Source organism: Phacochoerus africanus, chromosome 9, assembly GCF_016906955.1.
Source record: "Phacochoerus africanus isolate WHEZ1 chromosome 9, ROS_Pafr_v1, whole genome shotgun sequence".
Taxonomy (NCBI): Eukaryota; Metazoa; Chordata; class Mammalia; order Artiodactyla; family Suidae; genus Phacochoerus; species Phacochoerus africanus.
In genome coordinates, this window is record NC_062552.1 from 32,748,922 (window position 1) to 32,776,450 (window position 27,529).

The 27,529-nt window shown below is 39.1% G+C and overlaps 1 protein-coding gene across 9 annotated transcripts in view; it reads right to left on the reverse strand.

Annotated features, from left to right (window-relative positions):
- Positions 1–26,972, reverse strand: part of FKBP5 (FKBP prolyl isomerase 5) — a 105,322-nt gene extending 78,350 nt beyond the window's left edge. For 2 of the 9 annotated variants that reach the window (XM_047794414.1, XM_047794411.1), the window contains exons 1-2: positions 26,822–26,971; positions 20,787–20,891 (exon numbers count right to left, since the gene is read on the reverse strand). In XM_047794414.1, coding sequence (XP_047650370.1) covers positions 20,787–20,789 — 3 coding nt within the window. In that variant the 5' untranslated portion in view covers positions 20,790–20,891; positions 26,822–26,971. Of the gene's footprint in view, positions 1–3,433; positions 3,471–20,786; positions 20,892–26,042; positions 26,177–26,821 lie in introns of those variants that run through there. The other 7 variants (XM_047794416.1, XM_047794413.1, XM_047794421.1 and 4 more) reach the window with 5 other exon arrangements.
- Between the last annotated feature and the right edge of the window lie 557 nt (positions 26,973–27,529).

The following is a 27,529-nucleotide window of genomic DNA, read 5'->3' on the forward strand; positions in this document are numbered from 1 at the left end:
AATGCTGGAATAAACGTATTGGTACATATATTGTTTTTAATTAGTGTTTTTGTTTTCTTTGGATCAACATCCAGGAGTGGAACTGCTGGATCATACAACAGTTCTATTTTTAATTTTTCGAAGACTCTCCATACTGTTTCTATAGTGACTGTACCAACTTCCCTTCCCACCAACAGTGCCCATGGGTTCCCTTTTCTTCAGAGCCTCACCCGCACTTGTTTTTTGTCATCTTTTTGATGACAGAGTGCTAGATATTTTTGTATAACTATACCTATTAGCTTTGTTCTGGGATGCTGCTGAATTACCTAGAAACAGTTTTATCCTTTTGAACCCTATTTTTAAGCTTTGTTAGAAGGAATCAGTGTGGTCTATAGTTTAGGGGATACAATTGCACCACTGCTGGGACAATACCCCTCTGAGTATTCTACCCAATGTCCTGTGAGTTATGAGGTTTTTTCCTCTCTGGTTGAGAGGAAACTACTCTTTCTTTCTGCTGTGCCTGTGGCATACAAAAATCCCCAGGGTAGGGATCAAACCCATGCCACAGCAGTGATAACACCCGATCCTTAACCTGCTGCGTCACAAGAAAACTTCACAAACCATTCTTCAAAAATCTGGGAATGTCCCTTCTAATGCTTTTAGGCAGTTCTTGGCTTTGGGCAGTTTCCACACAACACATGTGCTATTCAGTACTCATCTGAAAACCTAAGGAGGACTCCTTGTACGCCTCTGGAGTCCCCTTCTCATGCAGCTCTCTATTCTCCAAACCGTAGCCTCCCTGGACTCGAGCTCTCTCTGCTCAGCTCAGGGAGACTGCTGGGCTCTGCCTGGGCCCTGCCCCTACGCTGCAGCCTGGATACTCTCCAGGCAGGAAGCCAGGATGATTGTAGGGCTCATCTGTTTGTTTCTGCTTTCTTGGGAATCACTGTCCTGTGCTGCCAGTTATTCAGTGTTTAAAACTTCATATATTTTTTTGAGGTTTTTGTTTGTTTGTTATGTGATTACAGCCAAGAGAGTAAATCCAATCTTGGTTATTCCATCTTGGCCAGAAGCACAAGCCCACAAGTATATTTTTAAGCCAGAAGAAGGGAGACATGCAGTAAAAGGACATAAGTAGTATGAATGGAGATTCAAGTGGTGAGGAAGTATCTTATAAACTAAACATTATTTAGAACTAATTTTGACAGTCTGAAATTTGAAGGATATAGTTTGTCCACGACAATACAAAAGTCAAAGCCTATAAATGACGGTAACACATCTCTCTCCTAAAATGGCAGATACTTGATTTTAAAACAGCAGTCAAAACTATGGTTTTGTGTGTATTTTGGAAATCTGAATGGCTGTGGTATCTCGTTTTTTTCTTTATGTAAGACAATGATAAGTTTAAACCTTACAAGAATGGAAAAATTATGATTTTACATTTCTAAATCCATTAATATACCACAATTTTTAAAAATCTGAGTTAAAAAAATTTTCCCCTTCTTTTAATTCAACTAAAAATTACAGTGGAAATCATCTTAATACTTGAGAGTCATTAATACTACAAAAAGTTGGCTTGTGGTTGACACTGGCATTACTCATCTTTAGCAGATCTATAAATCTTGCTTTTACAGATTTTGGAATAAACCTCAAAATGGATACCTATCATATGCAAAACCTATAAAGCATTTCAATATACTGAGATTTTAACAGTGCTTCAACTGGAAAGAAAGAGCCTAAACTATTTAGAGCATTCACGCTCTGCAGAGGCATTTACAAACAATGTAGGAACAGCAGTCTGTCAAGAGTCACATGGCTGTGTCTCTGTGCCTGTTTAAACTTTTATTTATTTATTTATTTTTTGGTCTTTTTGCCTTTTCTAGGGCCGCTCCTGCAGCATATGGAGGTTCCCAGGCCAGGGGTCCAATCAGAGCTGTAGCCACCGGCCTACGCCAGAGCCACAGCAACGCAGGATCCGAGCTGAGTCTGCAACCTACACCACAGCTCACGGCAATGCCGGGTCCCCAACCCACTGGGCAAGGCCAGGGATCGAACTCGCAACCTCATGGTTCCTAGTCAGATTCATTAACCACTGCACCACGGGAACTCCCTGTTTAAACTTTTAATGAGCCCTAGCGCTACCTGCAGATCTCTGCCCTCCGCATACAATCTGATAAGAAAACACCACATACAGATGCAAAGAAACTCACAGAACACAAGGGCAGAGAAGGCAGAGATGACTCTGCTTGGATGGCTTTTCCCCCTCTCAGAACCTCTCCATCAAAGTGACTTCTGTAGCTCAGACTACATTATCTAGCTCCTTGCCCTCATGCTACTCAATCACCATTTATCAATGGCAATTATACAAATTAGACAGATGCCCAAATTTTCACCTACAGGTTCTAAGGAAAGTCTTATTAGATAGGGTGTGAAGGGGGCTTCTAACGGAGAATGAAAAGAAGAAGAAGAAACAAAAGAAACTGACTGAAGACAGAATTCATGGAGCTGAGTGTTAAATCTGAGACTGGCTCATTCTAACCATAACCTTATGTCCCAGCTCTTCACTTTCATACATCCTTCCTGGAAAGTGAGATAACTGGTTTATATCTACAGTGCTGAGTTGTCTTTTTTTTTTTGGCCTTTTTTTTAGGGCCGCACTCGCGACATGTGGACACTCCCAGGCTAGGGGTCAAATAGGAGCTGCAGCTGCTGGCCTACGCCACAGCCACAGCAACACCGCCAGATTGGAGCCGCATATGTGACCTACACCACAGCTCCTGGCAACACCAGATCCTTAATCCACTGAGGACAGGGATCAAACCCATGTCTTCATGGATACTAGTTGGGTTCATTACCGCTGGACCATGAAAGGAACGCTTGAGTTGCCTCTTTAGTTACTCTATTAGCCAAAACTTAAATTTTTAAAATTGTAAATAGTTACATACTACACAAAGTTTGAGAAATAAAACAGAAAAAAATTCAACATAATCCCAATACTATAATTTAGGAGTCCTTTAAAAAAAAAAAAGGCTTTTTTTTTTTTGAGCTATTATATTAAAACTGAGTAAAATAGCCAAGAAAAGAACACAGTTGGGAGGACTCACAGGTCTTGGTTCCAAAACCTATTACAAAGTGACAGTAATGGACACTGTGTGGTACTCAGATAAGGACAGACACATGAAATCAATGAAATAGAACTGAGAGCTGAGAAATAAACTTACATTTATGGTCAATTGATACTCCACAAAGGTGCCAAGACAATTCAGTGGCCAATTCACTTTCAACAAATGCTGTTGTGTGACAACTGGATTGCCACATGCAAAAGATTACAAAGTTGGACACCCTACCTCACACCATATACAAAAAAGTAACTGAAAATGGGCCAAAGACCTCAGTGTAAGAGCTAAAACTATCAAACTCTTAGAAGAAAACAGAGAGATAAATCTTCACTGACCTTGAATTAGGCAATATTTTCTCATGTGAAACTGAAAGCACAAGCAATAAAAAAAAAGATAATTAGATTTAGATTTCATGAAAATTAAAAACTTTTGTGCTGCAAATGACACCATCAAGAAAGTGAAAACCCAACACAATAGGCTGGGAGAGAAATTGTGCAAATCATATATCTAATAATGTGATTGTATCTAGAATATTTTAAGAACTCCTTTAGCTCAATAATAGAAAATAACCCAGTTTAAATAGGGGCAAGGGCAAATATTTCCTGGTGGTCTAAGGATCTGGCACTGTCACTGTTGTGGCACAGGTTTGATCCCTGGCCAGGAACTTCTGCATACTGCAAGCGTGGCCAAAAAAAATAGGGAGGGGGAGGCCAATGGATTCAAACAGATATTTGTCCAAATAAGATTTACGAATGGCCAATAAGCACACGAAAAGATGCTCAACATCATTAGCCATTAGGGAAAGGCAAGTTGAAGCCACAGTAAAATACCACTTCATACTCACCAGAATGGCTATTAGCAAAGAGACAAGTAATAAAAACTATTGACAAAGATGCTGAGCAAGTGGAACCTTCACTCATTGCTAGTGCAAATGTAAAATGTTGTAGCTGCTTTGGAAAACAGTCTGGCAGTTCCTCTAAAAGTTGAACAATTATCATTTGATCAACAAGGAAAACATGTTCACATAAAAGCCTGTACATGAAGAAATTCCCATCGTGGCTCAGCAGAAACGAATCCAACTAGGAACCATGAGGTTGCAGGTTCAATCCCCGGCCTCACTCATTGGGTTAAGGATCCGGCATTGCTGAGGCTGTGGTATAGGCTGGCAGCTGTAGCTCCGATTGGACCGCTAGCCTGGGAAGCTCCATATGCCACAGGTGGGGGTCCTAAAAAGCAAACAAACAAACAAACAAACAAACTTGTACATGAATGTTCATAACAGCATTACTCAGCCAAAAAGTAGAAACAACCCAGATGTCCATTAATTACTGGATAGATAAGCAAAATGTAGTATACCCATACAATGGAATATTATTCACTATTGAAAAGCAGTGAGGTACTGATAACATGCTACAACATGGAACCCTGAAACATTATGCTAAATGAAAGCCAGACACAAAAGCCATATTTGGTATATGACAACACTTACGTGACATGTCCATTACAGGCAAATCTATAGATAGGAGTTTCCGTGTGACTCAGTGGATTAAGGATCCAGCATTGTCACTGCCATGCCTCAGGTTCAATCCCTGGCCCAGGAATTCCACATGCCACAGATGTGGTTAAAAAAAAAAAAAAATCTATAGAGACAGAAAATACACTGGTGATTCTTTAGGGCAATAGAAGTAGGGAGTGAATGCTAATGGGTATGAGTTTTTTTGGGGGGGTGATAAAGTGTTCTGAAGCAGGACAACCATGTTCTGAAGCAGGATAATGGTAACAGTTGTACAACTCTGAATTTACTGGAAACCACTGACTTATATACTTTAAAGAGGGTGAACATTATGCTAAGTGAATTTTATTTCAATAAAGTTATAAAGATTATTCTATTGACTGGATGGGACCATAATTCATGATATACATTGCTTCCAACTTATCTATTCTATATAAACACTGCTGTGAACAGTTTTGTGCCTAGACTTTTGTCATTATCATATAATTAGGGGTATGAATTCTGTTACTAAGAATCCTGGCTTGACAACATAGCAGTTGTATGATCTTGGCCAAATCAGTTAACTTCTTATGTGTCTCAATTTCTGCATATATGACATTAACGGTATTCGTACCTCTTGGGATTCTGATGATTAAGTAAGTAATGCATGTAAAGGGCTTTGCATGGTATCTGTCACATAATAAACTTTCTACATAAGTAGCTGAGGGAACTATTATAATTGTCATTCGAATTTGTATTATCTTCTTAGGATGACTTACAGAAATGATAACAACAGCTCAAAAACTGTGGATATTTATGTGTCTGCCAAACTACTTTTTTTTTTTTTTTTGCTTTTTAGGGCCACACCCACAGCATATGGAGGTTCTCAGGCTAGGGGGTCCAATCGGAGCTATAACTGCTAGCCTACACCACAGTCACAGCAACACAGGATCTGAGCCACATCTGCAACCTACACCACAGCTCATGGCAACGCCAGATCCTTAACCCACTGAGCAAGGCCAGGGATCGAACCTGCAACCCCATGGTTCCTAGTCGGATTCGTTTCTGCTGTGCCATGACAGGAACTCCCAAACTACATTTCAAAAGGGGCGCACTAATTTTTGGCACTAGTAGTAAATATGTGAGAAAACCAGAATAATCATGCTATCTTCATTATTTTATAATAAACTTTGTTAATTTAATAGGTATCACTTTAATTGTTCATTTCTGCTGCTTCTGGTCCTTAGCAGCATGAGACCCAATAGTTTCTAATTCTGATGTAAATCCTGCGTACCATGAATAGTGAATGTGAAATCAGTGCAAGAGCCTATTTTGGGGGCTACAATGGAAACTGAAAATGAGTAAGGCCAAGGACTTTGTGTGAGGTCAAACAAAGAATTTTTTTGATTCAATTCATTTTGATTCAAGATAACTATGATTAAGTATAAGAGAGCTATAAAATATGTATGAGGGTAGGAGAAAGACAGCAGATTATAAAGATTTATAAAGCAAAGATGGCAGTGTTTGAGCTGGTTCTTGAAGGATGGGCATAACTGGCAAGGGCGTAGCAAGAGAAAAATCAAGGCCAGTACAAGAGCACAGCCCATTCCAAGACTGTGTGGCTTGAACACAAAGTAGCTCAGGGAGGGAATGGTGAGGGAGCAAGGTACAGGGTGCTCTGGGAGCACAAAGAGGACCCTCTAAAACAGAGCCAATGACCTGGTGAGCTGAAAAGGAGTTTCTCCCAGGACAAACAGTGTCCAGAAAAACACGAAGACACAAATCATCATGATCCATGCTGGGAACTGCACATAATCCAATTTGGCTAAAGTGAAGGGTACATGTGGGAAGGAGGCAGATGATGCTAAATAAATAGGCAGAGGCCTGACTGGGAAGGACCTTGTGTGCCCGAACAAAGCATTGGAACTTTATGCCAAAGGAAATAGAGAACTGAAGCATTTTTAAGAAAAGAAGTGACAATCAGATTGGCTTAAATTCTTTTTACTCTGGCAATACTCCAACAGCTTCTCATCTCACACAGAATAAAGCCCAGTCCTTCTTATGCTTAAAACCCCACATGCTGGTCACTGATCCCCCTCACTAACTCTGCTTCTGTGGCTCTGGCCTTCCTGCTGGACTCTCAACATGCTCCTGCTCAGGGCTTCTGCACTTGCTGTTCCCTCTGCCTGGAACTCTTGCCCCAGAAAGCCACAGTTTGTTCCCTTGCTTCCGTCAGATTTCTGTTCAAACACTTTCTTATCAGAGGCCTTCCCTATTACCCAATATGAAGAGCAAGAAAGAACAGCAATCAATCCTACTTTTTCCCTACACTTACCACCTGGCACATGTATTGGTTTGAAAATTTCCTGTCTCTATTTACTAGAATGTTACGTTCCCGGATGGTCCTCTTAATAGCCCTGCCATAGGAACTGTTATTCCCATTTCCAGGTGGTGAAGTTAAGGGGAATAATAACGCTAGTGAACTAGGCAGAAAGACTCCTGAGCCTGCTCTCTAACCTCTGCACAGACTCTCTAGCAAAGACACAGGTCCCTGATTTTGAACCTAGATTATCTCCTCTGAATAGGCTCCATCCTGACAAGCATTAAGACAGTTTGCTCTAAATTCACACAGTGTTCTAAAAAGATATGCATTCTTATCTTTTGTTATTAGCCAAGTTTCAAAAGCCAGGGAACATTTTTTAAATGATCAATTAAAACAGACAAGCTATCTGGACGTTTACCTATTCAACAATATGCTGTACTTTTTCTTATTTTAGACCCACAGATACTAAAACAAGATGAAAAGATTTTATAAAACAGCATATGACACCAGAACTACTTTTCTAATACCTTTTTTTCAAGTATAATAGTCAACTTCAAGGAGAAAACTAACTCCATCTTTAAAATACACACCAAAAGAGCTCCCGCTGTGGTGCAACGGGATCAGCGGCGGCGTCTTGGGAACCCTGGGACGCAGGTTCGATCCCCAGCCCAGCACAGTGGGTTAAGGATCTGGCGTTGCTGCAGCTGTGGCTTAGTTCTTGGCTACAGCTCAGATCTGATCCCTGACCCGGGAGCTCCATATGTTGTGGGACAGCCAAAATATAATACAACACACACCAGAATTTTCTGAGGTGTTACTACCAAAGGAAGAACATGGTAGCTGCCTGTAAAACATCCAGTAAATACAGCATCATATGCAGAGAAAAAGAAGGAAGGTGAGATCCCTGGAATGTTTCTCCTGGTTCTTTTCCTACTCCTCAGATTATTTACTCCTTTCCTTGATTACTCTCTTTCACCCCATCTCCTGTTATTGCAAGTACCTCTTTTCAAAATGTAGTTTTCAACCAACAGCTTTGTCCCTTTCATACCAGAACTCATCCACTCTTTAATTATTACCTCTATTGAAATAACTTCCAGATGTAGTTAAAATGTTTCCCTCTCCCTAACTGTCTGACTATAGATACTTCAGGACTCATTTAGATCCCTGCATTTTTTAAAGAAAATCAAACTTTTCAAAACAGGGCCCTTCTCTGTTTACTTACCTGTATCATCTGGCTATCCTCCTAGGTTTACAACTTTATCATTTTTTCTCCATTTAATCAACAGGACCTGACAACAATTCACTTGTTTCCTACTATCTTATGTCCTAATTCCCTAGGTACTTCACTCACTATCTGCGTTTTCTTCCTTTTCTTCCTGAGCCACCACAGCTCTCCAGCTGACCTGTCCACTTCCAGCCTCCCCACTCACTCCTATTCATTCTGGACATACCGCCAGTAAATCTCTCTTACAGTACAGGCCCCAGTTCAAGGACTTATATAGTTCGCCAGCACAACAAAACCAGACTTCTCAAACCAGCACTCAGAGCCTTCTACTCCCTCAGACTGTCACTTGTAAATGTTTATCCTAAACATCCTAAAGGAGACAAAACCCTAGAAAATGAGTATCCTGACCTTCCACATCTGGATCAGTGCAATGCATACTATGGGCCTGTAGAGAGCACAGCCCACCATCTTCCACTTGACTTCAACCACTTACATCAGGCAATGGGGTCTATGACTTTTAATCATCTCTGAACAACTCAAATCCATAAGAAGGATTCGTTTTTCAAAAGCTGAACCCTTCTAATCCACAAAATAAAAGTATGTATCAGGAAATAATACCTCATATCCTTAGAGTGAAAAGTAGTACACTATTTTTAAGGATGAATTTTCTAGTCTCTATAAAAAGATTAAGGACAAATATCATTTAGCCTAGCAAGAACACTTCCAGGGAATTACCTATAGATATTCTCATAGAAGCAAGCAAAATTACATGTGGAAGGATATTAAACACAACACTGTTGTAACAGTAAAAAAAAAAAGGGGGGGGGGCACAATTCAAACTTCCATAATCAACTATTATTACGTGGCTCCACAATGGAATATTATGCAGCAACTAAGAATGAAGAAGTTGTATATGAAGTGATATGGAAAGATGTTTAAGAGTGTCATGAAGAGGGAGAAAATTACAAAACAGTGTAAGTTACTATTCTATTTGTATAAAGAAAATGCATACACATGTGTAAAGGCAAGAAAATATCTAGAAAAAAACATTCCAACCATTAATAGTAGCTAATTCCAGAGAATGGGATTCAGGAAAGAAACAAGGGATGTACATGTACATATACATTTTAAAAAAAATAATCAGTTTATTCAATTTTCATTAAAAAAAAAAAAGGCTGAGCACACCAAAGGCTCATCTTTGGATGAATATAATTGATTCTGATTATGCAGGGTACAGGAAATAGGAGCTACTTAAAGCGCTTAATAAGAAACTCATCCACTCATTCAACACTATTTATGGAACACTTACTATGTGTCAGGAATTATGCCTGATGATACCAACACAATGGTGAACAAGGAAGACCTAGTCCCTGCTCCATTTTTCCTGTTTCCCGGGTAAGAACCACTCTGACTTCCAGGTCTGTGTTCTCATTATGGCTACTGGGTCTATGGTTTTCCTTAAAATAGATACAAATTAAGAGAATAATTATAATAAACAAAAACAAAGGCTTTTAAATGTTAATTCATATTTCCTTCAGAATGGATTTTTAAAGTTATTAGAAACACAATGTGTGGAAAGTTCAACAAGCACTATTTCAAATAAAATTTAAAAAGTAACTTAGATATTTAATGAAATTTAAAGGAAAAGTGCTAAGAAAATTCAAAAGAAAAAATACAGGAAATTTTAATTTCTTCATTGATTTATATATATTTACTAAATTCTATAATAATGTGCGACACAATAAGAAGTAAAAGTTATCCTTGAAAAGAACCCTCTGTTGCAACTAGATAGGCCACTGACTGAAGTCCAATGCCTGATCCCTTTACAGGAGGCCCTTTATGGTCAGCCCAGGGCCCATTCTGTCTTCGGCTGCAAACAGCATGCTGGGGCTTTCCACTGGAACCAGGGCTCCTTACCCGCTGCAGTGAGCCCAGTTCCCAGTCTCTGCAGGTGGGCGCTTCCTGTCCCCCTGGCACCCCCAACTCAAAGGTACACATGACCCTAACAGATCCAAGCCCCAGTCAATCCTAAAAGGAGTCTAATTTCAATGAGACTATTAAAATGATTATAATTGTTGACATAAAATACAGCTAATTTCCTAAAAGAACTCTGTAATAAATGGAATTCTCATTTAAGGTGGCCCCTGAATATTTTGTGACTCTAACTGCAAATCACAAAACTGGCAGTGAAATAGTCATAACTGACCTCTTTTGCTGAAGGAGAACAGAAACAAAAATACAATATGAGAAAATTCCCACTTCAGAAGCTATTATAACTTCATGCTGTCTAGAATAGGAATGTTGAATCCACATAAACTACATCCTATTAGAACAGCTAAGTACAGAAACAGCAATAAAATAAGGTCACACAGCATATATGTTAATCGCATGTCCTCTTTTAAATAACTTCAAAAAGAAAGACTCCTAGAGGTAGCATTTCATGAGGCACCTAAACTGCCATGATACCTAAAACACACACACACACACACAAAAAAACAAAACCCAAACATCTGAGATAGTTAACTTTTTAAATAATTTTGATCAGTTAACCACGTTCTTTTCAAAACTATGAAAACTACAGGAGGTACATTAATAAATTACAGGGAAACAAAGTTCAATGCAATATAAGAAAATAAAACTTAACCATTAGACTTCCTAAGGGTGAAATGAACTATCTTGTAAAACAGGGACCTCTCCTTCCCTGGAACTAAAACTAAAACCAAAACTCTGTAATTCTCTAAAAATAAGACATCCTTGAAAAATTCAACTGATGTGCCAGCTGTTCTATTTCTTGAGAGTATAGCTGAACACATATAATAATCCGCTGCATTTTTTTCCAGCATTGCACAATTTTCCTGGCACACAATGTGCATACTGTATTTATTATCATATTTAAGCATCTGACAGCATTGTTAAAAGAACCCATGATATTATTCTCTAACTAAACACATACATAAATTTTTCAGTCTTCAAACAGCCATGAATTTCAGTAGTTAAGTATCATATACATTTTTTCCACAGTCTAAATACAATACATTTCCTGAACTTTTAGCTTTTGGTTTCCTGTTCGTCAATGGCTACAATTCTAGAGGCAATACATAAACACACCCTAGCCATGGTATTTCCACTTTTGACAACAGTGCATGTGAACTTAATATGACCAAATATAACTACAGTGCATATAAATGATATACGGCAGCTAACATAGCAATAGCAGGAATTAATCAAGTTACAAAATGGAAATATAAATTACATTCCTTACATAAGAATTCACCTAACAATCTCCTTTCATAACTTAGAAAAAGTTTCCATCATGAAAACCTGATAAGGTTTCTTTATCAGACAATAACTATGAAATTCATCCTGTTTCCTTTTTTCCTTTGCTTGCCAGGAAGCTCAGAGCTAAATTTAATGTTCAAATAGAGAAAATATCTTGCCTCAGATTATTGGTATAAAGATTTCTTTCCACCCTCTCAACCTGCTCATTATTTCTCAAGTGACCTATGCTTGATTTCTGACTTTGTTTTTAATGGTTCTTGCTTTTTCTAATTATAAACTCCAATCTTTTCAATGAATAGATTAATATAGATTATAAAGAAATTTGAAAGTTCTTCACAGCACCAAGTAATCTGTTAATCCAATTGATTATAAAATGTAGGTCCTAAAATGCATCTTTATTTCCCCCTTTAAAGTTAACTATTTCACACAATTCATAACTCACTTTTAGAAAAGCCACTGGCAAGTTTTTAAAATGAAAAGAATAATAAAATGACACGAAGATCAAAATGAATTACTAAATTTGGGACACTAGATTAGGAGGATTAGCAATTGTCTATTTTTGATTTACTAACAAAATTGACCCACCAAAGCTAGACAGCTGTCATAAAAATTTTTTAATTTAGTACACTTAAAGTAAACTAAAATCTCATAGTATTATCAGTATTTAGGATGCAAAATAGACAATAGCTATAAAAATATTTAAAGTCCAGAAAACTTTTAAAGAGAGAAACTAAGTCACACTTGTTTAGAAACTACAGACACAGAAAACTACTCATTATTAATACCGAAAAGTTTTTTTTAAGTGTAGATAAAAGAAGATATTAACAAAATGAACAAAAACAATTAAGAAGATGAAAAGAAATTACACACCAAATTGACAAATCTAGCCAAAAGCTAAACAAAAATACACCAAAAGAACTAAACGGTCATATTAAAACTGGAAAAGAGGAGTTCCTGTCGTGGCGCAGTGGTTAACGAATCCGACTAGGAACCATGAGGTTGAGGGTTCGGTCCCTGTCCTTGTTCAGTGGGTTAACGATCCCGCGTTGCCATGAGCTGTGGTGTAGGTTGCAGACTTGGCTCGGATCCTGCGTTGCTGTGGCTCTGGCGTAGGCCGGTGGCTACAGCTCCGATTCGACCCCTAGCCTGGGAACCTCCATATGCCACTGGAGCGGCCCAAAGAAATAGCAAAAAGACAAAAAAAAAAAAAAAACTGGAAAAGAGAAATGAACACATTGGGTAACAAACGCTGCAGTCCATAAGAACACATGACATAATATTAAGGCTCTCCACTTTTAGAAGCCATAAATAAAAAAAACAAGATAATAAATGGAAGAAGCAATATAGCCAAATAATTTATGTAAAAGTTATGAAAACCAATTATTCCTTTATTTCTCAACATGAGAGTTGCAAAGCTTGTACCCAAAGTTGAATTACAAAAAACTTAATATAACATGATGAAGTTAACAGAAAAAGTATTACTAATAAATTACTATAATTTATACATTATTAGATACTATAGTATATAGTATTAAGATATACTAAATGTTATTTATGTAAAATATATTATATATAGTATATGATCATATATAACTTATCTAGTACTATTACTATATAAATTTAGAAGGAAAGGCCAGTAACCACTCAAATATATATTAATATTTCTTTCAAATAATAAAACAGTTCAACATAAGAAAACATTTTAAAAACAGAAACAAAATTCTATGTATTATTTAAAGAAAGGGGTTAAGAGAAACCTACACACACACACATCCAGCCCTCAAAAAAAAAATCCAAAATCTATTTTTGAAGTATTTCTCTTCCCTCCAAATAGCATAAACAGAAGTTAAAATTTGTTATAAAGATTAATCATCCAAATACAAGACAAGTCGGAGATCATAAGAGAAAAATCCCCCTTCTCCCTTCAGAAAAATGAAGACAGGAAAAAGAAACCAAACCATGGGAAATACAAATCAGTCATCTTACACAAAGCACCGAGGACATGGAAAAATTCTTTTGTATAAACATCTGTATATTATACAATTCAACTTCACAATGTTTGAAAATGATTAAGAAAAATCAGTATTCCAGTAAAAATGAATCTAGTGAGAAGCCTATTCTCTTTGAAGGGATTCGACATGATGAGCAGAGAGGTCTGGAGCATCTCTGTGTAACCCGGGCCACTTTTTCTTTCTTTAATCATGGGAAAGAATATAGAACATGAAAAGATTACCAGTTGCAAAATAACTTTATGGTAAAATTTATGATTAAAGTGGCTAAAAAGTATTTGTACATCACACAAATTTTCAAAATGCACGGAGAGCATCTTGCTAAAGTTAAAAGTGGTGTGACAGTGACTTAGAGATTAGGACCTAATATTCTTTATACACGAGAAAAAACTACATGCTCTGTAAAGAGAGAAGGGAGTATTTATTGAGCAACAGGAGAATCCAGACACTAAGCTTAGAGCTTCATAAAAGTTTTTTGTTTTGGTTTGGTTTTTTTTGGTCTTTTCTAGGGCCACAGGTGCGGCACATGGAAGTTCCCAGGCTAGGGGTCGAATCAGAGCTGTAGCCGCTGGCCTACACCAAGCCACAGCAACGAGGCATCTGAGCCGCATCTGCAACCTACACCACAGCTCACAGCAACGCCAGTTCCTTAACCCACTGAGCGAGGCCAGGGATCGAACCCGCAACCTCATGGTTCCTAGTCGGATTCATTAACCACTGAACCACAACAGGAACTCCCATAAAAAGATATTCTATCACATTGCATCTAGGTAGGAAAATACCGCTTAAATAAGTTTTTCACCATTACGTGTCGCATATGGTAAAATGTGAGCGACCAAAGATGTCAACTTAGAGACTATTGTAACAGTAGAAGTACAGGGTTGGGGGCTATGCTGAGGTAGTACAAGAGTTCCCGTTTTTGTGCTAATCTTACTTTACTATCAATCAGTCTGTAAAAGAACCTGTGTTCCACCATGATACAAACAAAAAGTCTACTTTTTCTGAGAATGCATGTTTTACAGCACTATTTGCAATTAACAGCTCTAAAAATTAAAGAAACTCTTTTTTTTTTTTTTTCTTCCACACCCGCAGCATGTGCAGGTACCCAGGCCAGGGGTCGAACCTGTGCCACAGCAATGACCCAAACCACAGCAGTAACACCACCAGGTCCTTAACCCACTGGGCCACCAGGAACTCTGAAATCCTTTTCTTCTTTTTTAGGGCTGCACCTGTGGCACATGGAAGTGTCCAGGCTAGGGGTAAAATCAGAGCTACAGCTGCCAGCCTACACCACAGCAATGTGGCAGCCGAGCCATGTCTGTGACCTACACCACAGCTCCCGGCTACACCAGCTCCTTTAACGCACTGAGCAAGGCCAGGGATCGAACCCACATCCTCATGGGTACTAGTAGGATTCGCTTCTGCTGCACCACAAAGGGAATTCTAAAGTCCTTTTCTTCTTAAAGCAGATTTTGTAGCCTTGGTTTTAAATATTAAGAATAGGAATGCTTGTCCAATAATGTAATCATAGGCTTCTCATTAAGAATAGAGTGAACTATTATCACATTTTTTTCTGGTAGTAAAATTATTTCTTACCTTGGTGTTTAACAGCTATTAGTAGAAAGATTATTGGTAATACTACTGTAATTCCCACCCAGACAGTTGAGAATCACACTAGGATGACAATAAAAAATAGCTCTTGTTTAGCTCTGAAAGGTACAGGCCTGCTAATTAATGAGCTGTGGATCTTGAGCTCAGGACTTCTCTCCCTCTGATCTCAACGTCCTCATCTGTAAAAGATCCCTGGACGAGAGGATACTTCCCTACCTTCCTCCCCCTTTCTCCCTCTCCATGGCCCTTTCTACTTTATGATTTTGGTGATTTAGGATCCAGATCAGGATATCTGAGGACAGAGAGGAAAACAGAAACCCATTCAACTTTGGAGAAAACCAATAAGGATTATGTGAACAATGAGAATATGCAAGGAACAAGAGAAAGCTCAAAATGCATGTTTACAAAAAGAAGTGGACAAATTAAAGAGGCACAATGGTTCAAAATAGAGGCTCAAGAGCTTTGCTGTCAAAATTAGTATGAATAGTAGTTTCAGGTATATTGAAATCTGGAAAGATAGTGAGAAATGCCAGAGATGCTGACTTAGACATGTTGTCTATATGCAAGAAACAAAATCCTATATATTATTTGAAGGGGCTTCACAAATAACCCAAGAAATCCTCCCAAGTTCCCCCAATACTAATGGTAAAGATGCCATACTCCCATAATCATTCATAATTCTGTCCCAACATAATCACCCACTACTTTCCAATAGGTTATTCCCTTTAGTCAATTTGGTTTCATCATTTCAAACAAACCTACGACATCTCCCCTTCACTGTCACTCAATGTTCAATCTGAAATGCATTCTCCCTTCCCTCAATTTACAGTAACAATTTATCATGCTCTGACCATGTCTGAGGCACCGTTCGAAGGGCTTGACTTGTATGAGCTCCAATTCTCTCAACAACTCTAGGAAGGAGGTTAAGTAACTTGCTTAAAATTACACAGTAGCAGAGCCAGGATTCCAACACAGGCAGTCTGTTTCAAAGACTTTGTCCTCTTAACTTGCTAACTAGTCCTACAAAGCTCACCTTGAGTTCTGTCACCTTCCTGAAGTTCTCATCTGCTTAGGAATTATTCCTGGCTCTTAGTCCTTAAATAAACCATTCATCTGTCACTTACCCCAGGACCTAGTTGCTTATTTATCTTCATGTACGTATTCTATCCTAAGAGCAGGATCTTGTCTTATTTATTCTGTAACAACACTACTGAGAACCTAACAGAACTTAACATCTGGAACACAAAAGTGCTTATTAATAACACTATAATAGCATTCATTATTTATTGAAGGCATATACCAGGCTCTTGGCTAAGCACCTTGTCTCATTTAATCCTCATGACCTCTAGGTAGATATTAATACTGCCTGCAGTATTATAAAGTATTTTAGATGAAGAAAACTGAAGCTCAGAGAGAAGTGGCCTATCTTGTCCCACATCACAAAGTGGTGGTGACAGTCTTACTTAAGGGTCAGTAGACTCTTATCTCCATCTTACCACAGAACACCTTGAAGAAAGATTTAGTCCTAACAACAACTCAACTCCGCTTTCACTTACTCTGCAGCCCTTGGCAGACACCAAGGATTCAGAATTAGAGGCAGAGCTACTGCCCTCAAGACACTAAGACCAAGCTTTGATATCACTGGCAGAGCCGCCATCCACAAAACTTAAGACAGATTTTTCACTTATATTCTAAATCAAAATAATCCTTGGAAACCACACCATTCCTTTTCCCTTCAGGCTCCCCTCTACTCTAGGACTCATCTCTCCAGATTTTGTATTATAGAACAGAAGGGTCCCGTTAATTCTAGCAACTATTAGTACGTCTAAATGTACTTAGTGATAGCTGAGATTCAATGTCCGTAATGAAATATGGGGAATGGACAGCTAGGAAAAAACAGCATTAAGGAGAAGCAGTAAAAAGAGGGGCATGAAAGTCACAGTGTAAAGGAGATGAGAAAAAGCAAGAAAGGTAGGAGAGTGGATACAAACAGAAGGTGAATCTAAGAGTCCAGAGTAAGTCCAGTGGAGAGATGCAGATAAATGAAAATACTAAAATCTAAGTCACTTTATGAATGCTAAGTCCTTTAATTATGTATTTCCTAACTTCTAATGGAAACAGAAAAGCATCTACGTGAAACAATCACTGGAAAAAAAAATCATTAACTAGGAAGAACAGGATATAAATTAGGTTTTTTTTCCCTGGGGGGGGGGCTCATTTTAGAATTTCAGAGCTGTCAAAAGACTTTAAAACACTATCTGATCCAACCCATTCATTTTATAATTAAAGCTCAGAAAGGTTAAGTGATTTTAACTTGCCCAAGATCACGTAGCTTTAGCAGCAACGCACCTGAATCTCGTGCCAATGTCTACTCCTTACCATATCAGGCTTCCTAGAAATGGTGTTATTTTCTGCTCTCCTCCACTTTCCACTCTTAATAACCATTAAATTAATTTCTACAAAAGCATCTCAGAATCCCCATGTTATTTCTACTTCCCACAAAATAATCAGAGACTCTGGATCATATAAAATACAGAATTTCATTCTCTTATCTCCATAGTCAGTAATCTTAAATTGGGTCTTGGTTTCTACCAGGAGGAAATTCAAACATTCCCTAGAAGAGCAGAGAGAAGAAAGCTCTCCATAAGCTGAATAAAAGCAACCCAAGTTGATAAACTACAATCCATCTGGAAAGGACTTAGGTGCAAGACCACTGGATGCTGGGCAACTCCTAGTGGGAAGAAGAACGGATGTCACTTATTTTCCCATGTCCATTTTATATCCTCCCAACTACCTTGAGGCTCCTTTCTGACAAACATGAATTCTAGGAGCCTATAAAGAGAAGGGAAAGTGATGAAAGAGTGTCATGTCCCTTTTGGCATAATGGCCTTTTGATGAGAACTATCTTGGCCAGGAAATACACCACAAGGAACAGGAGAGATTTCAGGTAAACCCATAGATCTTTATTTTTACCATAAAAACACAAGAAGTCTTTAAAATGTGTTATATACACTCAGTATTTCCCTCACTGCAAAGCACTTACAGATATTCTGAGCTGGAAGGAACTCATCCTGGGCCATTTTTGTGGTCCAAGAAAGTCTACTGCTTATACCCCCTAATAAACTGTGGGCCCCATGGGCCACCATGCACCAATTATTTGAGCTGAATGATTTGGAAATCATCTATATCAACCTTGGTTTAAATATAATGATTGCCTAGGCCTTAAAAATTATGTTTGTTTATAAGATTTTTTCCAGAGGGAAGAAAAATGCCTTAACTTTACTTTAGAACATACCTTGATTATTTATGAAGTTCATTATAACCCTCGTATAACTTTCCGCTTTAACATGTTACCCAAATTAGGACAACTGGAGTGGAAACAAAAAGGACAAAAAGATAAAAAGAATTATAAATTTAGAAACAAAGTGGTTTAGTGGCTCACTGAGCTTAAGAAGTAAAAGAAGAATGAGAAATGACCAACAAGAATAATGGTGTCACAAACAGGTAAAGAGAAAAGTCAGGAAGAGAAGCATTTTGACTGGGGGTGGAGAGAGGGGGTATTGGGGTGCAGTTTCTAAAGAGATGGTATTTAAACATATTTCGTTTCAAGACCTAGGCTGAAATTTTGAGCATCAGTTTCTGAAAGGCCTTAAGTTTAGACAGAAGATAAGAGATGTGAGGCCTGAAAAAGCACAGCAGTGATTGAGTTTTTAGAGAAAGAGAAGCTAACAGGAAAACATTTAGACAACAGCATTCCTCAGCTACTATACCTTGAAGATAAACTAACTTTCAGGGTGAACAGTATTCTATAGATTAGAATATTTTGGACATTTATTAGAAATGAAAAGCTAAAAATTAATCATTCTTTTCCAGCCTATAAATTGACAGAAAAGAACTAAGGATAAAAATAGTTTCATAAGTACCAACTATCTAAAGTTAAGTCTCTGAGCCAAAACACACTGCTTTTCAGGTTTCTCTACTGACAACAAAACTTTTGGAAAAAAACTGAGAAAAAAAGAGTCATTTTGTACTAATACTACTAATTTACAATATCTGTGAGAATTTAACAGTTTTAAAGACACATTAACCAAAATGTGTACATTAAAAAACATGGAGGGAATTCCCACTGTGGTACAGTAGAAATGTATCCGACTAGGAACTGTGAGGTTTCAGGTTCGATCCCTGGCCTCGCTCAGTGGGTTAAGGATCCGGTGTTGCCATGAGCTGAGCAGGAAAAAAAAAAAAAAAACCTAGAGAATAGCTATATGGAGGTTCACTATACTGTTCTCTCCAGTTCTACGTCTGTTTCAAACTTTCATCATAAAAGGTTTTTAAAGGCTACATATAGGTATTTTAAAAATTCTATTTGCAGTTAAGGCTTGACGACTCAAAATTCTGGCAGACAAAAGCTTCAAATAATGTTTTACTCATGCTCAAGAGACCAATGAAATTTAGTGTATATGAAAGGGAGAAAGGGCCCTGCCATTTCAGAAGAACATGAATATGTTCATTAAATGGAGAAATTTAGTCCTTTTATCCTTGTTGACTGAGCTGGACACTTGTCATTTTTCTCTTCAAATAACTTATTTTTGTTATAGAAAAGTATATAAACAATATAAATGTACAGTTTTGGTTAGTAAAAGCATCATGTTTATCCCCAGTTATTACCAATTAATTTGTTAAACCTGTTAGTCCTGTTACTTCAAAACATCTTCCACTCTAGTAAATAACCAAATTTCTTATGTAGATGAAAAAAAACTGATTAAAAATACCTATTAATTATTTCAGATTATATAAAGTTTAATAAGAAAAAGAGTTGAATGTTTTAAACAAATAACATGTTTTTGTTTTTTTGTCTTTTTAGGGTCGCATCTGCGGCATATGGAAGTTCCAGGCTAGGGGTCGAATAGGAACTGCAGCTGCCAGCCTACACCACAGCCACAGCAATGTGGGTTCCAAGCCATGCCTGCAACCTACGCCACAGCTCAGGGCAATGCCAGATCCTTAACCCACTGAGCAAGGCCAGGGATGGAAACTGCATCCTTATGCATACTAGTCAGGTTCTTAATCTGCTGAGCCATGACGGGAACTCCCAAACAGATGACATAATTTAAGCTATGATTTAAACAGGTTTAATTTAAATCAAATCACTCTATGGCAAAACTAAAACTAACAGAGAACACCAAATTCATCACTTAGATTTACCACTAACCTATGGTCAAGATTAATTTATATAGTTTATAGCACCAATCTGTCCTCCCTACTATAAATACTACCCAAAAATGACAACCAGATCTGTTTGCCTTTCTTTGTGAGTTCCAAGACAGGAAAGACTGCACACGTCTGTGCAAAACCTAGCACACTACAGGTTTGCAACTCCCCTAACAGGGACTACCATTACCTTCAATTCCCAGGAAGCTATCACTAGGCACCAGTCTTATGCCCTAGCTAACTTACACAGGACAACAAAACACAGTTTCCTTGCTGGCAGTTCTGCTCTGAATCACTTTCAAAGGATTCTGTTTCTTCTAACAGAAATATGTTGTCATGAAACTTCAGGGAGCAGCAGCATACATATACATGTAAGTGTAGAGACAAAAGACTATCAGTGATTCTCTTTTTCTATACCAGTATAAAAGCGCTGCTTAATTTCAATTGGAGGTATTTCACCTTTTGCAGCTAACAAGATCATTCTCATCTTCAACCAATTTTTATAGCTTTTTTCTTTATGAAAGTAAAAGTTACATACCATAAAATGCACAGATCTTAAGTATTCAGCTCAGTGGATCTGAACAAACGTTTACACCAACAATCGGTGAATCCTGAAGTTCCTCGTTCTAGTACTGCAGATGCTCTTTAAGTTAAAAATAATATGAAAATTATGAGTTACCCCAAAAGTGTACACTTTAATTCCATCACCCAAATCAAGCTACAAATATTCCCATCATCCTGAAAAAGTTCCCTTTTGCTCCTTTCTAGTCAACCACAGCCCTTACCCAGAAATCACTGTCCTGATTTCTATCACCATATCTTAAGTTTTGCCCATTCTTGTATATTTAATAAGTGGCATGTTATGATACATTATGTAAGATGTAATACATAATGTGTATTGGCTTCCCTTGCTCTGAATAATATTTCTGAGACTTATCTACATCATGGTATGAATCATTAATTCATTACTATTGTGAAAAAGCACCTATGAACATTTTTATCAATCTTTTTGTGGATGCATATTTTATTCCTCTTGGTGCAGCAAGATTTGTGTGTATATTTATGTGTATGTGCAAATATATGTGTAGGGGGTGTACACAAATAGATTCTGAGAAGTCCACCTAGAACCAACAAAGAAATTTTAAAAGAACTTATAAAGTTCACAGTGAAAATAATTTAAGACAGCATTTCAATTTTTCTAAGCATTACTAAGAACAATTCAAAAGAGAAACAAATTCCTCTCCATGTAAGTTACCCTGCTCTGCTTCGATGAAGTACCTTCTTTTCATAACAAACTTGAATTTTAAAACATTAAACATTACCATCCACCATATAATAATTTTTCTGCTACCGGTAAAATCCAAAATATGTGTTAAGATTACAAGATTTTGTTTTATTGTCTTATTTTTGTAAAGAGTTAAATATGGAAATAGTTCCACTAGTTAATGTTTAACATGGGTGAAAATCATTTCATTCTCATTTAGAATACTGCATATCTCGAAAAAGATGAGGATGTTTTCTCCATTCCAAAAAGTAACTTACTGGAGTTTCCCTTGTGGCACAGCGGAAACGAATCTAACTAGGAACCATGAGGTTGCGGGTTCAATCCCTGGCCTCGCTCAGTGGGTTAAGGATCTGGCGTTGCTGTGGCTGTGGCCTAGGCCAGCAGCTGTAGCTCAGATTTGACCCCAGCTTAGGAACTTCCATATGCCGCAAGTGCGGCCCTAAAAAGCAAAAAAAAAAAAAAAGTAACTTACTGCAGTGTTAAGCCTGTAACAGAGGCAGTATGACCTTCAAACTCCATGTGTAATTTTCAGCAGAGAGAAGAAGAGGATCTTTAATTTCCAGAGATAGGAACATTGAGAAATATACACACAAATCTGATTTCTGATGAATCAGAAATCAAAATTCCCAGCCCTATTTTTGATAAATAGGGCTGAAATTCCCAGCCCTATTTTTGATAATCAGATGATTGTTTTCAGGGGGCTAGAAATGGCTCCCATTGAACATCACCTATAAACTGCCAAGACTGAGGCTGAACACTGCAAATGGTTCCAGAAATTTACCATCGCCTGCTTTAGGAAGGGTTTGCAACTACAAAAGAAAAAATACCCTCTTTTAGTCTTCGATCTTTCTCCGTCTTTTATTCCTCCTTCCCCCAAATGAGCATTTTCAAAACCATACAATTCAGATGTACAACATTTTTAATCTTAAAAAAACATTCTTAGCATTTGGATATTCCCAACTCTCACAGATACGTAATCGTTTACTTATAAACTCATTATTTCACTCTGAAAATTTTCATTTTTCTGATAATTGTACTTTTCTAAAAAGAAAAAAAAAAAAAAACTGATTAACTAAATGTTACAAAAACGACAGCAGCTCCAAACAACTACAATCCCCCACTTTCACTATCTTTTGTCTGATTGTTTTAGAGAACTAAAATTTTGTTCTTATTTTTTAAAATGTTTTTCTTCCTAGGAAAAGAGGTATCCCAAATGGGTAGACCCCATACTCCCTCTGGTGGTCCTACACTCTCATTAACCAGATGTTTTCCAAAAGATCAGAATACAAAACAAGCATAAAATGAATATGCCCCATTTAAGAATAATAGTCTTATTTGTTTTTTGTTGTTGTTTGTTTTACTTTTTTCAACTGATTATGGATGATTTTTACTTTTTCTCCCCTGTGTTTTTCATACCCCAAATTTGGAAAACTGAGGGACATTCTTAAGGCTCTCACAGATGAAAGCATGCAACCATTTGAGCCAGGCAGTTAAAGTATTGCCAGGTGGAACTCCTTAAGGAACCAGCTTTAATGAACAGCTAAAATTGATTGCTAATTAGCAGATCAGCAGTTTATTCGGAAAAAAAGATGTTTCTACCAAGTAGATGGAAATAGTTTCTACTTAGGTTAAATTACAACTTTTATCTTTTCTAACTGTAAAAGTAAAGTATAATCATTATAAAGCACTTTGAAAAAATAAGACTATAAAGAATAAAAATTACCTATAATTCTATCACCTAGAGATTATAGTAGGTTAAGTCTTTCTTGGGGGGGAGGGTTAGGAATTATAGTCATATGTTTGAGTTTCAGCTGAATCAGGTCAAGTCTCATCATGACAAACTATGAGATATAAATTACTTCGAGTACTTGAATTTTAGTGTCTCAAATACTACTGAAATATCCTTACTAACTTGTTAGCTACATATACACAAGGCCCTACTATAAATTATTTTAACCTGTCTCATTTGGCAGACCTGTCTTTTACACAATAAACAAACATCTTAGTCGCAAAAAAAAAAAAAAACCGCACTTCAGGGGCTATTGCTTTTAAGTCAATTATCATGTGATGTACCTACCGATGGCCGCCTAATCCCTGATGAATGTACATTTAATGTCCCTTACACTTTTGGGGACATAATTTCAGTAGTTAAAAAACACTGTAAAAAAAATTCAGAATGTAAAATGAAAAAAAAATCTAATTTCTAATCGGCTAGGTTAAAAGTTCAAATAGTTTCAGAATTATAAAATGTATAGAACATGTAACTGTTCAGCATAAAATAATTACAAATTTAGTGTGCCAAATTACGTAACTATAGGCTTTTATTAGGAATTGTGAAAAATTATATTAAAGGCCTACAGAGACTATTAATGAGAGATACAGCAAGCATATTACTGTTAAATAAAACAGTATTAATATCTGAATTGTGAGATTTATCCTCAAGTTTAGTTGGTTTAATGTGTTCCGGTTTTTTTGTGGCTTTACTCGTTAAAAAATATTTTCCCAGCCTCAAACTCAAAAGGAGCCACACCTGAGGGTTAATGACAAAAACATTCCCAACGTAAACTGTGTAGATGCGGTAATTCAACTTATGCTTAAATTTGAAACTGTAATGTGGCTGATAATTTTATGATATGGTCTACCACAAGTTAAGTAAACAAAGTTAAAGGAGACAAAAATCAGTAATTAAAGTGTGTAAAAACTGAATCTGAAAGCAATCTTTTAATTAAAAGACACTTTTATAGTTAAAGTTCCCAAAATATGCTTTTGTGTAAATGAAACTATGAAATGTAGCTTTATGATATGTGGTATATTTAAGCATCATCACAGGACAAAGATTTTATAACTAATTACACACAGTAGTTAAACTAATATTCCTATACACTTTAAAGAACAGTTAATTACATAAATCGCTCAGAACCATGAGAGCCCGGGTCTCATAAGAGTCTTCAGGTCTATTTATATAGAATCAAATCCACTATGGACAAGTCACTGTTCAACCATTCAACCTTCACTAAGCATCAAAAAGGCAACTCAGCTTTCAATAGAAATTACTTCTACAGCTATATATACAAGGATGGTCTTCCTTTCCTAAACCGATTCATTCTAAGCTAAGAAGCCTTGAGGAAACTAAACAACCTATTCAATCCAAGAAAAAACAGAAAATTGAAGATTTCATTAGTTGTCTAATCTAATATTTTAAAATATTCACATTGAACTGGTTAAAATTGTTTTAAAAAAGAAATTCACCCCAAATTCCCATCACTAAAAAATTAAAGATTCAGAAACATACTTGTTTTGTTAAATGTTTGAAAGACAAGGACCTCTCAGCATATAAGCCTGTTGTTCTAAAGAAAACATTTTATAAAGACCACTTTGTTTTGCCTTTTTTTTAAATCCCCAATAGTCACAATTAGCTTATTGGTTAGAGTTCACCTTTAAAAGGTGTCACTAATTATCTAAATAACTAAAATTACTATTCAACGAAACACTAATAAAGTAGCATATTAAATCAGAAGTATAACTTTATCACTAAGTTAAACTTACATCTAAGTATAAACCATACCTAGCACAGATATCAAAAAGACATATTAGCAAAGAAAATCTAAATCAACTGTTTATCCAATACGTCATTAGTAACCTTCATATTTTTAAATAATTACTGCATATTATTTTAAAACTTTTTTTTCCCTATAGGTGCCCTAAATTGTTCAGGGCCATAACTGTAGAGTGTTAAGCAGAGGTCAGATGGGAGAGGCAGAAACAGAAAATGTTAAGTATGACAAACAAAAACGTCCCACAAGAATAAGAAGTTTTCACATCCATCTTTGAATTTGGACTCAAACGCCCAAGAGGAAAAGTTACTCTAATTCTCTCGAGACCTCTTCTGAGGGGCAGGGGTGGAACGGTGGGGGAAGGAGGATTCCCAGAGACAATTAAAAACACTCAACCAAAATAGGCCTTAACTTTGCCCTGGTCCACAATCTAACAAAATGGGAAGACAATGAACATAAACACTCCTGAGTGCCCTCAGAGAGGCAAAGAAAGCTCCCATTCAATGCTCAGCCTTATTCCACTCCTGTAAAGTAAATCCAAAACCACGAGCTCAAACTGCTTCATGCAGAATTTACTGAATGGCGGCCAAAGGCTGTACACGCTGTCCTGAACCACACAGAGGGATATCTAGAGTTCTGCATTCTCCATTTACAACTTGTACCTTACCATGCTTTCGCCACCGCTGCAGAAGCCCATTTTCAAACTGAGACTACGATGTTCCTCCCCGCCCGTCCGAGTGAAGCAGGTTCTCTCCCGGCGGGAGAGAAACTTCGCCTTTGCTCCCCCGGCCCCCGCCCAGTTTTTAAAAAATTGAACTAGTTTTGACTCCTCTACTGCAACCAGCACCCCTTTTCAGAAGTCATTAAGGGTAGATGTGTTCTAACGCCCCGGAGTGAACTGAATACGGAGCCCTAAAACTCCTCAATGGCCTTCACCTGGCACTAAAATAATCACCTGTTCGAACTGAGCGGCCCTGGCACCCTCTAAGCGCGGCCGAGAGCGGGAATGCTGTTCCAGTCACTGGTCCCGGGTCTGCAGGTGAAGGCGGCGAACACACATCCACACCCACCGCCCGGGGAGCGCAAACCGAAAGCCAGCACCGCGGCGGCCGGACGCTCCGTTATCCTCGCCCTGCGCGGGCCCCGCCAGGTGATCGAGGCTCCATCGCGCCCGCGGCGTCCCGACGCTCGGCTCACCCCAGCTCCACTTCTCCCGCCGCCCGGGCCCCGGAAGGCGAAGTTTCTCTCCCTCCCGCGGCGGCTACTGCTCACGCGCCGCCCGGCTCTCCCGCCGGTCCCGCCGCCTGCTCCGGGCGGCTGCAGTCACCGGCGCCGGGCCTCGGACGAGCCGGAGCCCGGGACCTGTCACCCCGGGCGGGAAACAAAAGCCGGGTGAGGACCAGCGGGCGCGACTGGCCTCGCCTCCGCGAGGGGGAGCGCGGCGGGGGCGGGGAGCGGCTCTCGCGGCCGCCCGGCTCCGCGCCTCCAGGAGGGAACCCCGGCCCCGCGGCCTGGCGGGACGCAAAAGAGCCCCGCGGCAGGCTGGGGACCTCCGGCGCGTCCGCCACGAGGCTTCCCCGGCCCCTCTCTCTCCCGACGCGCCGCTCCCGGGCTGGGGAGCCGCATGAGGAGGCGAGGAGGCGGAGCGGGAAGGCGGCGGGACCGCAAAGGAGGAATTCGGCTCCCGGAGCTCCACGACCACCCGCCCCATCCTTGCGGCCATGGCGCCGGTACCTGTCGCCGGGGTTGCTCTTCTGCTCTGTCTCTCCCCGCCTCACCCGCACGCAGCTGGCCCCTCAGCCCGCCCAGCAGGCCGCCCGCGCGCCGGACGCCGCCGCCTCCAGAGACTGGCAGCGCCCGCGAACCGGCCCGAATCCCCCGGGCAGCTCCCGGCGCCGTCCCGCCCCCGCCGGCCGTAGGACCCGCCTTCCATAGAGCCCCGGGGCCGTCAGTCTGCCCCCAAAAGGCGCGCGGGCTGTCGCTCTGCCTGTTCGGATTGGCGGCCTCGCGCTGTCCATGCAAATAAGGCCCCGCCCCCGTCCATTTGCACCTCCGCCTTGGTGTAACCTCCGCCTCTCCACGCCAGCCCACGTGTCTGGCCCTTGCCCTTTGTGGGGGCTGGAGGCAAGGGATGAAGGAAACTGACCCACACCCCCTCACACCGTTCCTTGCCTCCAGGGAAATTAATGCCTAAATAAGCTTGTTGACTTAACAACGGGGTCTCTCCCTGAAAATTCTGTCCCCCTCCCTGCCCACCCAACCTGCCCCGTGGATGGAGAGGGGCAGGCCAGGCTGTTTGTGTCAGGTAAGCAAGCCAGGTTAGCCCCAGGAAGCACCACCAGGAACTCAAAGTTGTCTCTCAGAAGTGGGAAAATCCCATCCGGAGAACCGTCGCACATAGCACTTTTCTCTGGACTCGCAGTCACTGTGAAGATTATGCTT